The 16,692-nt window shown below is 47.9% G+C and overlaps 1 protein-coding gene across 3 annotated transcripts in view; it reads right to left on the reverse strand.

Annotated features, from left to right (window-relative positions):
• LOC111861240 (cytohesin-1) overlaps nt 1-16,692 on the reverse strand; it is a 53,090-nt gene that overhangs the window by 29,243 nt on the left and 7,155 nt on the right. Inside the window, exon 1 of one of the 3 annotated variants that reach the window (XM_023845649.2) lies at nt 129-912. The exons of 1 other annotated variant lie outside the window; for it this stretch is intronic. In XM_023845649.2, the coding sequence (XP_023701417.1) occupies nt 129-314 (186 nt within the window). In that variant the 5' untranslated portion in view covers nt 315-912. Of the gene's footprint in view, nt 1-128; nt 913-16,692 lie in introns of those variants that run through there. One more of the 3 variants, XM_023845647.2, reaches the window with a different exon arrangement.

Raw genomic sequence — 16,692 nt, forward strand, 5'->3', positions numbered from 1 at the left:
AGTACTAGACGGAGGTGAGTGGATCAGCTACAAGCTCCGGCCGCTTTCCCCTGGTACCCTCTGGACAGGATGCTTGGTGGCCACTGAAATAACATCGGGTGAAAGAGTACAGGTTATGAAGCAAGTACCCATCGCGATTGAGACAGGTCCCACGCTGACCGCGCCAGCAGCATTCCCCCTGAAGACGGAGGCAGCGACGAATTTGAACCGGAGCGCCCCCGAGTCCGTTTTATGGGCCGTTTTAAAGACGCAAACCACCCCGCAGCCACTGCTATGGGCGGCTGGGCCCTTCGGCCCTGTGTTCTCTCTTGCATGGTCAAACTTCACTCATAGGATCACCACAAATCATCAGCTCATTCTAAGCACCGGCACTTCTCAAGTTATCACCAGACGGGATACTACAGTATTTCTTGGCAACCAGTGAAGTTATTCCTCGCAAATTTGACGTCAGTGATGACCTTCAGAAAAGGCTGTAACCAACGTTACTTGGGAACTATACTAATCTTTTACTGGGACACAAATACCGTCAAATTTCTATTTTTATACCTCTTTACCAATACACAGTACGCCACTTTAAAATATTTCACTACTCCCTATCCTCGAACACACACCGCTCTAAAGACAATTTCACAAACACGGAAATCCCACCAAAACAAGGAAATGTCTACCAACGCATCAAACAGTTAAACGCACTAAACACAACTAATACTGAAGGCACATCAAGTCCAGAACAACTTGAAACTCAAGGAAACTCCAACATGCAGCGAACCGGAAGTTCCCACAGCCTGCGTGTGTCACTCCACTAGACAATGGCAGAAACCTCGTTCCTTCCTCTCTCCTTGCGACCCGAGCACCAACTGGCTGGCTTCCTGCCGCTACCTCGCGCTGTGTTCGCCTTCCGTCCTGCAGACAGCAAGACAGGTCGGAATTCGCGGGGTCGCTACCGTCGCTGCAAGCCAACTGATCCCTTCTCTCACTCGCTCCTTTGCCAAAACCTACCGATATAGCGTCGCGGGGCTCGATCACTGCCGTCAGTACGGCGGCCAGGCTACGAGCCGGACGGGCGAGGAATCGGAGGGCTAAAGCGGCCAGGGCGTGAACCTGACAATTCTTCTCCATCTGGTGCTGAGGTTAAGAACATGTGGAGCTATACCTCCACTCCGAAGCCATACGTCTCCATGGCATGGAGATTAATTAAGCACAGATACAACTTTTCCCTTAGCAGTTGCAGTGTCGTAAACTGGAGCTGTAACTCCACATTCCCATACACCTTCTTGGCCTTGACCCTCTTACATGTATGGTATGTCCTAGCGCTATGCTGAAATTAACGGGCATGCGTGCATTCGAGTGCTTGGTTCTCACGTAATGATCACTTAATCAATGAAGTACTGCCCCATACATTCTCTTGTTTTGGCTTAATGTTCCAGGGTTGCATAATTCCCGGGCGCCTGGTTCCCATGACAACTAATGACTGTGTGACCATTAAGGAAATGAAAGGTAAAATATTAGGGTCCACGGCCAACCACAACACGCGCATACCTTGTTATATTGATCAGCTGATGCTGTCGGAGCGGGACTATATACACGCCATCAGTGACAATACGCTACAAACAAATTTCGACGGCATATCGTACAAACTAGAGCAGAAACAAATCTGAAACCACATAAATCCGGAAAACAGAAACAACTCCAGTTCTAGGGCAAGTTAAAGGCACAATACCAGGTTGCGACAGTTTCCGCCCTTCCAGCGAGCATTTTTACAACTTAAAAAGACGCGAAAACACACTCAATATAATAATAATAACGCATACGTTAGCTAACAGACAATTATGACGGTCTCCCTACCATGGCCAGCAAAGGTAAACAGGTCGGCATCTGCAATGTAGGCACTGTTTTCTCCATGCGTCCGTATTTTTTAAATAAGATGCATTTCAGGGCTGAAAGACAATGAAGTCACTTGATACTGGCCGTCTGTACGCCATGTTTGTCTTTCTGGGTTCAGTAACTCGCTGGACAAGTTTGGGAGTGTAAAAACGGGAGACAGGCTACTTTGCGGTGCTATTTGTAAACCCACAGGTGAATGACATTTTGGCAAAGCACCAATACGGGATTAGCAAGTCTCCTCCAGCAAAATGTCCAGACAGCTCGAATCTGGAGACCGGACCATTTAAACCCGTGAACAAAGAAAATACGAGTGTTCACAGATCAGCCCTGCTGACCACGTTCCGAGAGACAGGCGCAGCAGTTCCCAGTTTTCAATACATACTCGTATTCACTGGTTCGGTTCACGTTCTTTTTAACAAAATCCCACAATGAGGTCAGATCCGGAGATGTGAGTGGCCACAGTTCTTTCGAAATGATCCTCTCCGACGAAGTAATTCCTCCACTGCCCTGGCCGCCTGACACGTAGAGCCATTCTGCTCACTCAGTCTCCTTCGTGAAGCTTCGGTTTCAGGAATCATACAGTACATTACGCTGTATTATGGTCGGATTTTAAATGGATCACCCTGTATTAATGGAGCACAATATTGCTGCTATACGTATAAATACGAAATGCTCTTGGACATTATGACTACGGTCTTTTGGGACGTGACGCTGTGCCGTCTGGTACATAAGCACCGACATTTCGTACAAATCTGCTGCCTCCGTCTTCAGGATATGATTATCTCTACTACTGTGAAGATGGCGGCACGGGAAATTTGAAATGTGGGGACCGGTCTGTAGAGACACGTCAGAAACGCGGGTACGCGGCCACCAGGCGCTTATCGCAAAGTGCGAACAGGATATCCTCCGATTGTATCTACAGGGCGACTGCAGGCAACCTGATGTTAATGTGAACATTACTTAAACATTCAGTTCCCACCTCAGAAAACACAAAGACCAACAGGTTAACGCAGCTCGGGGAATAATCGCCCTTTAATGTTGGAATCATAAACACACCACAGTGCTTTAAAGGGGAAAGTGATTGGTGTCTCATTAAGGGTTATTACTCAGCAAATCACCTTGTAACTTTTAATAATATATTGTTGCTGAAGCTATCAAGTGTCTTGAATTCACTGGCCCAATTCACCACTACCTTGCTGTACCCAGTGATTCGGTAAGGGGCACAGAACTCACCCACATCACAGCCAGGCAGGCAAACCGTTGTTATGTTGGTACCCTTGAGATGGGAGCAGTATCTTCCTGCAAAACGTTCCTACCCACCTACCAGACGAGACGATGTCATTTCATTTCATTTGCAATTGATCGTCACAGCTCTGTGATCGCCTTCATTTTGTGTAAGCTATCAACTCCTTAAAGCACGGCGGTAACTACATGCACCACCCGCTACTGCCCCGAGATCCTACCCGCTGATTCACGGACTGACCCGGCTTTTTTTAATCATCCTTGAGCTCTTGTAGCGAACCTGGTCCTCGCGGGCTCTAAGTGTTCTGAAACAGCCTGTTACTAACACAGAGTTCTAGGTTCTTTACCGTGTACACAAGAGCCCTCCGCTGGTCCCTATCCTGAGTTAGATCAATCCAATCCATAACATCCGATCTCTCTGAGATCCATTTTAATATTACCCACCCCCTACGTCTTGGTCTTCTTACTTTCTGGCTTCCCAACCAATATCCTATATGCACTCCTCTTCGCCTCACAAAAATGGTACAGCTATCCCTGTAACAGGCCATGGAGGCCCATACAGTTATGAGACGTCGAGGCTCCCACATTTTCTAGACAATCGGCTCACAGATGGAGGTGAGGTTGTCAGCTATGCGCACCGGCCTCCCTTTCTCCCCAAGAATATTTCTGGTACTCATTTCTGTTAGAGGCTGAGTTGACCCCAGGGGCCATAGTGCGGCTGGAAGGATTAGGTACATTGAAAGTGACCTCATCGGGAACAGAACCAGTAACCTTCCGGCTTATAGCATAGTTCCTCTCCCCCATTTCTGCTGCATGAAGATTATACAGCGTCGAATGCTAAGATGATTTCTGAATGGTGAACTGCTAAGGTTACGGAAGGAAGCGGTGGCCCGGGCGAGATTCGAACCGATCACCTCCCGAATACAAGTGCAGACCGTTGAGTTTTCGTATTCTGAATTTGAAAGAACGGGTGTGATCAATTTCAAAACGGAAATGTGCCCCTCCCTCTCCCCGAAGAATGTCCCAGATCTCCCTTCTAAAACTAGGGTCACCACACCTAAACGGCATCAACTGGCACATCTCGGTCCGTGTGCTTCCTGTGAGGTAAGGGCTCATTGTTTCAACGCGGAGGTACCAAAGTGGGGAGAAAAAGGAAATACGCATCTCTCAGCATGTCGCCCGGTCAAGAGCCCAGACAGGGCTCGATGCCAAGACCGCACAAGCCAAGTGACACAGCCGGCCTCAGTGCAGCCAATGTCAGTGCCAGGCTTCGAAGGATGAACTGCAGTGTGTGTCCAAACCATCTTCAAGCGCGGGCCTCATTCGCCATGCCGGACATGACGTTGCCTGCCCAGGGCGCCCTGCCTTCCTTCGGAACCCTTCAGTGCGATGCAATTCGGAACAAGAGACACCTGCCAGATTAAACCGACTATCAGCTTAACGGGTTCCTATAGAAACTTGCTCGCCAGAAGCTACGTACTTTTCTTATCAGGCAAGGTTACTGATCAAATATTTGCTGCAAATCCAACACCCTGTGAGGCCTAGGCGCAGCATAAGGACGCTGGGTGTGCAGATGTGGAGCGACGTGAAGCCGGGGGAATTCCTTGACCAGCTGAGTGACTGTTAGCGTCTCAGGCCGGACTTTGCTCCAGGCAGTTAGTCCACCCTAATTATCTCCATTCATACAGCAAAGCAGCGACAGACACGTTTAGCTGCAAAGCCACAAAACAACAGACACTGAGCTGTGTATTTTGTCCTATCCCTTATACTCGTATGCTAACCGCACAGAAAAGAAAGTGTTTCAAATAAACGTTATATGCTCTACCACCCTTGAAGGGATCTATACAGAATGGTTAATAATTCGGTTTCTACCGCGTATCCAATATATGCACTGTGGGGGCAAAGTGCTGAGTTGCTGTGCTGCTTTATCTCATGTCAACATACACGTAGCATGTACTGGAAACCATGTCTCAGAAAACAGATGAAGTTCTCTTTAAGTTAGAGCCACACAGACCCAAAAATTAACCTAGCTGGACAAATTTGTATACATTAAATTTCGCCGAAATGAAGTGCAGAATACTGTTATGGGCGCGCGCGCACACGCACACGCACACACACACACACACATTTGTGTGTGTATATATATATATATATATATACACACACACACACGTGGTATAGTCATTAAGTTCGTGGACTGTGGTTTTATCGCATCATATTACAAGGTATTCACATGCACTTACGCAGATCCACATCGGCCCCCAAAATAGTTGCCGTTGGCCGCTATGCAAGTCTGCCAACGTTGATACAGCTGCAGAGAACATTGCTGAAACATATTGGCACGAAATTCCTGTACGGCACCTCTTGTGGCATTGACCACATCCTCGGACGACTGAAATCTACGACCACGTAGCTTTGCTTTCACGCGGTGAAAGAGAAAGAAATCGCACGGTGCGAGATCAGGTGAGTGCGGAGGGTGTGGCAAAACGGTGACCTGTTGCCTTGCCAGTTCCACTTGGACAAGAACAGAGCGATGTGCAGGGGCGTTGTCGTGTAGCAACAGCCAATTCTTCCTACGCCAAATGTTTCGCTAGGGGATTTGCCTAGTTTCTGGCAGAACTGATGTTTGCCCGTTCTTCAAACTGACACATTTTCGATTTCCGCCACTCGCATGTAACTGCAGTTCACAATAGAGGCCGTAGTTCTGCTTACACTGTTTGAACACAACTGTCTCTTGCTGTGACGAGAGATGAACTGACAGGTCATCATATCGTGTCTCAACCTACCCGCTGTAGTGCAGCTGTAGTATATGTCTGCTGTTCCAGGGGCCACCTGCCCAGCGCGGTCGGTGTGTGCTGTTCCACCAGCAGAACTCTTCAGCTCGTCACTTCACGTGTGCGCGGCGGAATGCAGGGGCAGAAATCTTCCCGAAACGTCCGAACATATTTCGACGAATCGTAAGAGTCGATCAGCTATTAAAGACATCCCATGCCCTCTACGTGATGTGAGGTTCATTACTGTGATCACAATATGGATCCTACCTGAGCCAGCTGAATCCAGCCTAAGAACTCCACTTTTACTACTTATTACAAATGATAAAACAATTCAAACAAATCAAATCCCATTTTACTGTACTAATATCCGTTTCAATACCATCTTCATATCTACACTGTCCTCCAATTGACCTTTTACGTCATCGTATATGTCCTTAAAGTTGTCCCTATGCTTAACTAATTAAGCACTAGGCCACGAAGGCGTATGGGGGAATGCATGTATAGATCCACATTTTCTTGACCTTGGCACTAGCTTCACGCCCCGGCCGTCTTATTCCCGGAGAAAGCGCCCACGGTACCCATTGAATGGGAGGCTAAGTGGTCCCCATAACCGGTCTGGACGACGCGCAAAACAGTAAAATCTCCCTACCGGACTCGAACTCCGACCCCCTCGCTCGACCAGTCCGTAGCCAGTCGAGATACCACTGCGATAACCCGGCTCCTACCAGTATGAAGAGGCAGCCAGTGCGCATGTCCAAGCAACATCCCTTGCTTGTCTCCGTAAGAGTGCAATGGTTCCTACATGAGCTCGCCGGTCCACACACAAGGCCACGCACCTGCCGACCCGCCGGAGACACACCCTCGGGCGGAAGTGCATGACGATGTACTGACAATTAATTACGCTGAGTGGTCCAAGGGGCAGTGAAGTCCTGTCTCACTCCATTTCGTAGTGGTCACTCGCTTTAACATTAACCGGTAAGTCTCTATAACTGAAAAGCAGTGTTTTCTGTGCAGGGAATCTGAATTTTTAAAGCTATACGAGTATCTTAGAGAGACAGGATGGGATGGTATTGATTCGATTGATCTGGCTCATGATAGGGACCAGTGAAGTCCTGTCTCACTCCATTTCGTAGTGGTCACTCGCTTTAACATTAACCGGTAAGTCTCTATAACTGAAAAGCAGTGTTTTCTGTGCAGGGAATCTGAATTTTTAAAGCTATACGAGTATCTTAGAGAGACAGGATGGGATGGTATTGATTCGATTGATCTGGCTCATGATAGGGACCAGTGAAGTCCTGTCTCACTCCATTTCGTAGTGGTCACTCGCTTTAACATTAACCGGTAAGTCTCTATAACTGAAAAGCAGTGTTTTCTGTGCAGGGAATCTGAATTTTTAAAGCTATACGAGTATCTTAGAGAGACAGGATGGGATGGTATTGATTCGATTGATCTGGCTCATGATAGGGACCAGTGAAGTCCTGTCTCACTCCATTTCGTAGTGGTCACTCGCTTTAACATTAACCGGTAAGTCTCTATAACTGAAAAGCAGTGTTTTCTGTGCAGGGAATCTGAATTTTTAAAGCTATACGAGTATCTAGAGAGACAGGATGGGATGCTATTGATTCGATTGATCTGGCTCATGATAGGGACCAGTGGAGGGCTCTTGTGAACACGGCAATGAACCTTCGGATTCCATAAGATGCTGGGAAATTCTTGAGTGTCTGCAGAATTGGCGGCTCCTCCAAAAGGTCTCAGCTCCATGAGTATTATTATTATTATTGGAGGGGGTGGGTTTCCCCATGCACCGCGACCAGTGGTCTATTGTACGTCCCTCTGTGATATTCTACCAATCTCTATACCCTACTGATACTGGTGCGTGCCATCAGTCCCGACTCAGCCAGCGAGTTCGGCCTCTACTGGCTCAGCAGTATCTAGATGCTTCCCCCATCTACCAGAGCCGTTAGAGACTATTGTTGGGCGGGAAATGTCCTTTAAAATTTGACTCAGAGGCCTCCTTGAGGCATGAGGTTCTTTTACGTGCCGTAAAGCTACGACACGGGACCCACGGCTTAAAGTCCCTCCCGGAGGACTTGTTCCGTGAATTTTTCCGCTCTTAAAAATTCCACGACCTCCGCCGGGTTTGAACCCGCGTACCTTGAGTCATGAGGTAGCTCAACGAGTAAGGAAGATATGAGTATCTGTTGTCGTGTAACGATGCTCTATTAAATAAAGAAGTTAATTAGCGTCGAAAAAATTATAAATCAAGAAATATGAATATGTACAACCTGCATGATCTTCTGGGAGAGGATGTACTGCCTCCTTCTTCAGGTTCGAAGCATAAGTCACGTAAGCAAACCAGCAAGAAGCAACCAGAGCTCAGTTTACTATTCGACCCTGAGTACAGAGGCAGTAACTTTGTCCGAAACGTCGGTGAACCTCTACCGCAATACACGATGTTACACATCCCAGAAAACAAGATTCTATAGTCACCGGCACGAGAGCCACGAACCGAGACAGGAATAAAGTTAAGGGTTAAAACCGTTAGGCGTCACGCCACGGAGGTGTATGGATAACAGAAGGAACAGCTCCGCGCATTCATTAATCCCTGCACTAAACAGAAATGCATGGTCAGCTTCACGCTCCTGTCAATTTATCCCTGGACATAACTGGATATGGGGTATGTGGGCCCCAGAGCTGGTCTGAAAGAGGCGGAGAGAAGGAATGTCTACCCCCGACGGGGAACAGGAATCCCGGTTGCTTATCACGAAGCTCGGTCACTATAGTGACTGAGCTATACCGATGAAACTGCAACAGATACACACACACACACACACACACATGCCTGACGAGAAACGATGCTTCCGATTTTCACACCCCAGAGGTTGTGGGATGCTAGGAGCACCTGCATTCCAAGTTGAGTCATGGATAATTACAGGCTCATTTCCTCTTGACCTTGATGACGTGTTTCATTCACCAATCTGAGGTGAATCACGTAAGCGGATATGTGCTCTCTGCCTGAACCGCAACTCACAGGACCTGCTGACAACGACCGGTGAGGGTCCTCAACTCTGTACTTGACCACAAATTTCACATGCTGTTACGTTTCTACCCAAAAATGTTTCGCGCAGAACAAACCGTACATAACTGAAACTGTAAATAACCACCAACATTCATGCAGTATGAAGAATGTGACGCCGTCTCTGAACAACGCAGTGTTCCCACCTTCAGGCACTAGTTACTGCTTGCTCAGTTTGCTCTTACACCCTGAACATGGAAACAGAACTTTCCTCCGAAACGTCGCTGAACTTCTACCAGACTACATATCCCAGAAATCCAACCTTTACGTTAAGTTAAGAAATTATTTCAGGAATTTAGACTAAGCACTTCCGGGTTTGATGCCGTGCAGTTTGGTGGACAGGAAGGACATGCTGCCTCCAACTTCTGAGTAAATGGAGGTAGCGAGCTGCACCGAAACTTTGCTTACTGCCTACCAGGCACATGGCACCAAACCAAATGTTCACATCACTTCTTTATCCTGATAAGGGTTGGAAAAACCCAGGGCCGTTGCTAATGTCGAAACATGGGTCACGTCTACTGAACAGAATTTGTACTGGTCAAAGTTCTTAGGGCATAAACTGCGTCATATAATTTGGCTTTATTACCACAGCAATAGAAAATTCCATCAAGCGCAGTTCTTCTTGAGAAGCTGTTGGCACCTCAGCTCATCGTGAAATTCACTGATCTTTTTACCGAACCCGGGGTGTTATCGCCGTGTTCACAAGAGCCTGCCAATGGTCCTATCCTGCGCCAGACGAATCCAGCCCAAATCCTCACATCCTCTACATGTAAAATTCACATCTACGTCTCTAAAATGTCTTGTTCCATTTAGGTTTTCCGATTAAAAATTATGTATGCATTTCTCATGTCCCCCACGCGTGCTAATGTCCTGTCCATCTCATTTCCGAAAACGATAATACTCTGTAAACTGAGAACACGGACCCGGGATATGTCGGTCAGTATAGAAAGCTAGCAACGGGCTCGGCGACCGGATAAACGAGATTCGATATCAGGAACGGCCAATGGGTTTTTGTTTTCCACACAAGACCGGCACAGAGGTCCACCCACCCTCCTATCCAATTGGTACCGGGGGAGACTGCCCTGAACGCAGATCTGATCAGCACCCAACTTGGGAAAGCATGGAGCTATACCTCCACTCCCCCATACATCTTCATGCTTAAATAAGCAGAAGGACTTCACAGTTTGGCTGTGGGTTCCTCGACAGATATGAAGTTTCAGTGGAATTACGAGGTCCAAAACAGTTGAAAAATCAGGCCAAGCGTACGAACTCGACAGACTGTCGAGTGGGGGGAGGACCTCCACGTAACAAAGGAGGCCATTACGTGCGGTTCATAAATTGCAAGAATCGACCTTACATACATTTAACTTGACGAATCTTTTATCTATCTGCATGTGAGAACCTCCGAACAATGTAAATTATTCCGATTAATGCAGGTCAAGGAAACGTTGTTAAGAAGGTTACTTTGTGCATCCCGTTAGTGACAGAAACACTGAGTCAGTCAGCGTCTCTCTGTCTGGCAGTCCAAGTCCTTGGATCAGATCCAAGAAACAACACACTGCATGGTTCCTGATCTTGTCGCGCTAGTCGACCGAGTTCAATCCCCGGGCAGTCCATGTGGAACTGAGGCAGACTACGTCGGCTTCTCCTACCAATTATCATTCCGTCGTCTGAGACCGGAGCAGTCCCTGCCCTGAAGATGGAGAGCCGGTTCCTCCGAAACAGTGACACAACCTATCACAGGCCTGTACAGTCCACACTGAACGGTACAACGGGACCCTGGGGCGTACATTAGCACTTAACAGTATCTCAGTGGTACAAAGGTGTTCAGTATGACAGCCCGTCTCCTGAGCCGAGATACGAAGCGAGAGCCTCCGGAATATGAAGCAGTGCCAACCATACCTCTGTGAAGTTGCGATTACAGCCAACCTTTCACTGGCCTCCTTCAGGCTTCAGGTCATCTTGAAACTGCGACTTCTTAGCATACCGCGGTGACAAGGGCGAAAGTTGAATGATTTCCCAGTTCTCATGCGGCAACCGGTTCATTCGTCACTTTGCACAGAAAGTCGCGGACGTGCTTGGAAACCAAGATGACCGAGACGATCTCGGGGAAACTTTCGACGGCCTTACAGCCATCTCTTACAGCTGCTCTAGGATGGCTGAGCTGTCACGTGAGTAGGCAACGTTCTGTGACTTCAACGAAACCTCTCGTTCCCTCGCATGCTGATAATGCCCTATAAAAAAAAAGTAAAGGTATCCCTGTAACAGGCCGTGGAGGCCCATGGTGTTGAGACGTCGAGGTTCCTACACTTTCTAGACAATCGGCTCAAAGATGGCGGCAAGGTTGTCAGCCTTACGCTCCGGCGCTCTTTACCCCCAAGAATATTCCTGGTACTCATTCCTGTTAGAGGCTGAGTCGACCCCAGGGCCATAGTGCAGCTGGTAAGATTAGGTCAATTGAAAAAATCCAATGACCTCATCGGGATTTGAACGGGCGACCTTCCGGCTTGTAGCATAGTGCTACCGCGTGCCCCCGACAATGCCCTATCCCACCAGTTTTCAGCGATGCAGACGCATCCTCACAGTCAGTCAGTCAGTCAGTCAGTCTCTGCTGTGCGCTACCGCTGGCCAACAGCGTCCTGAATACGGCTGTTTCTTTGCTATCCTTGATGCTCCGTTAACTTCATAACGCAGACTCCTATTTGAAAAGCTAACAGTCGTTCGTTCACGCACCCAACGGTTCATTACAGTCTCCACAACAGCTCACCACGGACCCCATCTTCAGACCACATACATCCAGCCCACAGTTTCTTTAAGATTAATTTTAATATTATCCTGCCAGGTCTTTTTGCTTTTGTGTTTTTCGGCTAAAATTCTGTATGCACTTCTCATCTATCGCATCCGTCCTGCACGCCCTTTTATCTGCTTCTCCATGAACTGGTCACCCTAACAATACTGGCGAAGAGTAAAGATCATGAAGCTCCTCAATGTGGATTTTTCTCCATTCTTCTCATGTCCAGACATTCTGCTCAGCACACTGCTCTCGTCACACATCCAAGCACTACTGAACTCAACCCAATGACACTCAAGGTGATGCCAACAATGCGGCAACCTCTCACAGCTCGTGTGAGCTGCGGCCTTCTTTTCCCACAGCCACAATTGTGTCAGGCCGGCATGCCTTCGCATACAGAGCAACCTGTGTACTGTGTGGGCGGGGTCCGTCTGCCCGAAGATAGACTGCGCTTTCACCACTAAACACTATCGTAAACAAGTAACAGGCCATGGAGGCCTATAGGGTTGTGAGATGTTGAGGGTAGCACATTCTCTAGACAATCGGTTCATAGATGGAGGCAAGGTTGTCAGCCTTACGCGCCGGCCGCCCTTTACCCTCAAGAAGATTCCCGGTACTCATTTCTGTTAGAGGCTGAGTCGATCCAAGGGCCATAGTGCGGCTGGAAGGATTAGGTAAAGTGAAAAATCCAATGACCTAATCGGGAATCAACCCGGGACCTTCGTGGTTGTAGCATAGCGCCTCAACCATAAAATAAGCTACTGTACGCCCCAAATATTAGATAATTTAGTTTGTGAGAGTTAGTTAGTTAGCAGAGTAACTTTACAAACCAGCGAGTTCGTGTGATACTTCGTGAGTTAGCCGGTTGGAAAGCTGCTGAGTTCGTTAACTGGTCAGCTGGTGGGACAGTGAATAAAGGAGTAAACTGATACGTTAAGTTCTGTTAATCGGATAATAATCTGTCAATTCAGGTCAGCAACGTACAACACTAAGAGAGCACTACACATGCATCTGGAATTAAGTCTAATAACAGCAGGGAGATATTATCAGAACGGATATGTATGTGACTGGCCACAGGTTCAAATCTGGGCACAACCCCCCAAATCCTTTACCACGGTTGTTTCGGCCGCTATGAAGCCTCGCTCAAGGAAGAAATGAAGCTCAGTATAGGCAGGCCTACAGGCTCTATCACCCGTTTCAACAGCAAAACACAATGCAAACAAACCATTTCACAGGAACAACTGCTAAAACAAACAACCAACATTAAACCAATAGACTAGCTAGGCCTACGTATGCGGGCCAAAGGGGAGTTCAGACCAAGTCATGTAACTGTTAACTGGCAACATGGCTCGCGAGCAACTGCGTTCTTTACGGGCGCAAACAAGCACACATGAAGTTGGCTTTTACACGAACCTAAACGTACTGGTCCATTTGTCGAGCACTGTTTCGACTGCAATGTGCATGTGGTACTGACGGCTGCCCCTGGAAACCAACACATCTAGAATATGCCTGCGCTTAAGTAATTAAGCACTACGCCATTAACACGTATGGAGGAGTGGATGTACAGATCCACGTATTCTTCGACCTTGGCGCTTGTTGATGGTGAGTGGTCAGCTTCACGTCCCGACCGCTTTTCCCACGAGGAAAGAGCCTCCCGGTACCCACTGGACATAACTGGTCTGGACGACGGAGACATTATAAAAACGCCTGCCCCTACCGGGACTCGAATTCCGAACCCTCGGCCGTCCACCCAGTAGCCAGACGCTCTGCCGCATCCTTAGGATATTTAGTGCCGAGAATAATTCTGTGTCCCTGTCCCTGTCGTTTCTAAGAAACCCTATGCAGCAATTGATACCCACCGCGTTTTGTTGCTAAGCAACTGTTCATAGTTCATAATGCGACAACCATGTTGCGTCATGGAGGGAAATCACAAAACAGCACGTGATGCCCAAAATCGCATTTTCACGATGATGGTGATTTAGCGCACCTTTTCCGGCAGTGCACTCATTTTCGTGTCAGTTTAGGGGGTTGAAATACGCATTGCGGGATGTTAACAGAGTCCTGAGCTAACTTCCTTCTTCGGCCAACCGGAATACACATACCAATAAGAGTCATAATAAATGCACGGTTGAGTGAGAAGCCTGCAAGTGTAGCACTGCGATCCGTGTTGTGCAGGTTCCTAATCCCAAAAGCTGCAACTCGCAGACAGGAGCAGTAGCGCAGTCGCCACATCGCAGCATCCAAACACAAGGTAAGGCCCACACAAAACATTTAGATACGTTTATCGCAGTTACAGCAAACATAGCACATTCACTTAAAATGGCTAATTAATTATCGCCATTAATGCGATTCCGCTTGGCCGCCATGTTGTTGATTTCAATTTAGCAACGAAATGACAGAGGTTAGGTACCAATGTCGCCGCGTTTCAAACGCTGATCGCACAGAAAGTGAGGCAGGGGATAAAGCTGCGTCGAATGCTCAGCGGACGCACGCACGCACACGCACACACTGCTGTTTGGGGGACGTCTGGAAGGCCGTATACTCGTATACGTAGACGAGGCAGCAGCTATACAATCTACAAGTCGGAAGGTCGAGGGTTCGATTCCCGATGAGGTCACTGGATTTTTCAATTGATCTAAACCTGCCAGCCGTGGCCGCGCCATAGCTGAAGCGGTCGCTGGCTTCCCACTGCGGCGGCCCCGGTTCCATCTCGGGTCTAGTCAAGTGGAATTTGTGGTGGATAAAGTGGCGCTGGGGCAGGTTTTCTCCGAGTACTTCCGTTTCCCCTGCCAATCTTCATTCCCCCAACTGCTCCACAATCATCCTCACCTATCATCTGGGGCTGGTACAACAGGCCAGAAGTGACCGCAGTACATGGGACTTAATCCCACCCCACTAGCAACAAAAAAGAAACCTTCCAGCCGCACTACGGCCCTGGGGTCGACTCAGCCTCCAACAGAAATGAGTACCAGGAATCTTCCTGGGGGTAAAGGGCGGCCGGCGCGTAAGGCTGGCAACTTCACCGCTATCTGTGAGCCAACTGTGGGAGCCTCGAAGTCTCACAACAGGGATAGCTTTATCTTACCTTATTAGCTACACAGTCATTAGTCGGCGACATTACACCAGCAAAGAAGAAAAAGAACTTATGAACAATGTCCATTACTGACTGTTGTCTAATTTTGACCACAAGTGGAACATACCGACACATTCCAGTAACACTCACCAGTGTCACTTTAAGTGAAAAGATCTTCAGCGGTTGTAGATTTCTCACAGACGGACAGACATGGCGCGGTCCTAAACTATTCGGCACGAACATGCCAAAAATGACTGCTCCACGTATACTAAAGAGCGTGGGGATCCTACTGTCAGCAGGCACGAACCAGCGTGGAGATATGCACTACCAAAGCAGAAGCGGATTTTCCCGTTGTCGGGAAGGGGTGTCAGCAGGGAACGGGTTGAACTGCCTCGCCCATAAGCAGCCTGGCCCAGGGGTGCCCATATGGGCTCTATTTCAAAACAACTGCGGGGAAGTCCAGTGAGGGGAAAAATAAACATGTGATTTCAAAAAATTATTTTAAATAGCTATAGTACAATAAATGTATTTTTCTCATCTTTGTGATCAAACCAATTCTGCGGGGTTCACCCACCTTCCTGTCCGAAGGTGGCAATGGGGGTAACGCGGCTGAACCGCTCAGCTCCATCCATCTAGTGCTGAGGTTGGGAATGCATGGAGCTATGCCTCCACCAGCCACACTTCTTCATGGAATGGGCAGTTTTCCTACAGGCTACTGCATACTCATTAATACTCAGTGTGCTATTCATCCGTGGTTCACTCAACGATGCTGTCAGTATTGAGACTATACAGGTTCACTGATGAATTGGAAAGGATTTGAAAGGAGGCGAATACGGCCTAATCGAGGTACAACACCCGCATTCACCTGGAAAGACCGAGGAAAACCATGAAAGCTGGTATCTCGTCAGCGAGCAAAGAAGTGAGCTTCGAAGCTGAAGAATCTCCACTGTTAGAAGCGGTTACCAGGGAACGGCTGGTGAAGAGACAGCAGACTGGAAAGACGTAGCGTGTGTTCAGCCATCCGTAAAGTGTGGAGATCAGCGATTGCGCTATAGTTAAGTGCATCGACGGGTAGTGTGTTAAAGTGATCAATAAACCCTACCTCCAACCCAAACCTCGTCTACAGTCACTCCCTCATGTGACAATATGAAAGGGTAATCTGGTGGACTCCATACATACTGATATTTAAGAATGAAGTTCGTACCTCACAGGCAACATCCCGTCTCCGTAAGAAAGAGCCCAACCGGTTAAGGCTGTTTATTGTGACAATTCGGAACACGTAAGCAGGCAGAACGCGGAGTTGCTCAATGTCAAAGCGGGCACCACATGCATTAACCACTGCTGTTTAAAGGATTACCAAAGCATCGTCTCTGACTACTTGAATATCTCCAAAGGCCAGAAATAATATTTTGACCTACTCTGACCCAGACTGTCTGTCGATTTACTTTCCCCCTTTTCCAGTTTGGGAACACTTGGTAAGGGACAAAGTTTCTCCATCAGCCGCAGTTTAACCTGCAATTCGGAGTTCAATACCAACACAGCTAGGATGCTCATTACGTGCGGCCTTCTCCACACCACTAAAAACTGGTTTCAAATAACCTTGTAAGGCCTTCGTGCTATCTATTAGCAGACAGAAGAAACAGATATTCAAGACCGATTATGACGCAAATACCTTGACGTTCGCTGTAACTACGTCCGTTGCCAGGAAATTTGCTTACGAACATGTTCAAGCCCTTTCAAGATACTTTTACCGTTCGGCCTACGGTTGTGTCTCTCTACTGAAACACGGGGGGGGGGGACCAAAAGTAATTTATTGAATGTCCTTTGCCAGTTTCTGTTTTCCCTCTTGCTG

The sequence above is a fragment of the Cryptotermes secundus genome, unplaced genomic scaffold (genome assembly GCF_002891405.2).
Source record: "Cryptotermes secundus unplaced genomic scaffold, Csec_1.0 scaffold2516, whole genome shotgun sequence".
Lineage (NCBI taxonomy): Eukaryota > Metazoa > Arthropoda > Insecta > Blattodea > Kalotermitidae > Cryptotermes > Cryptotermes secundus.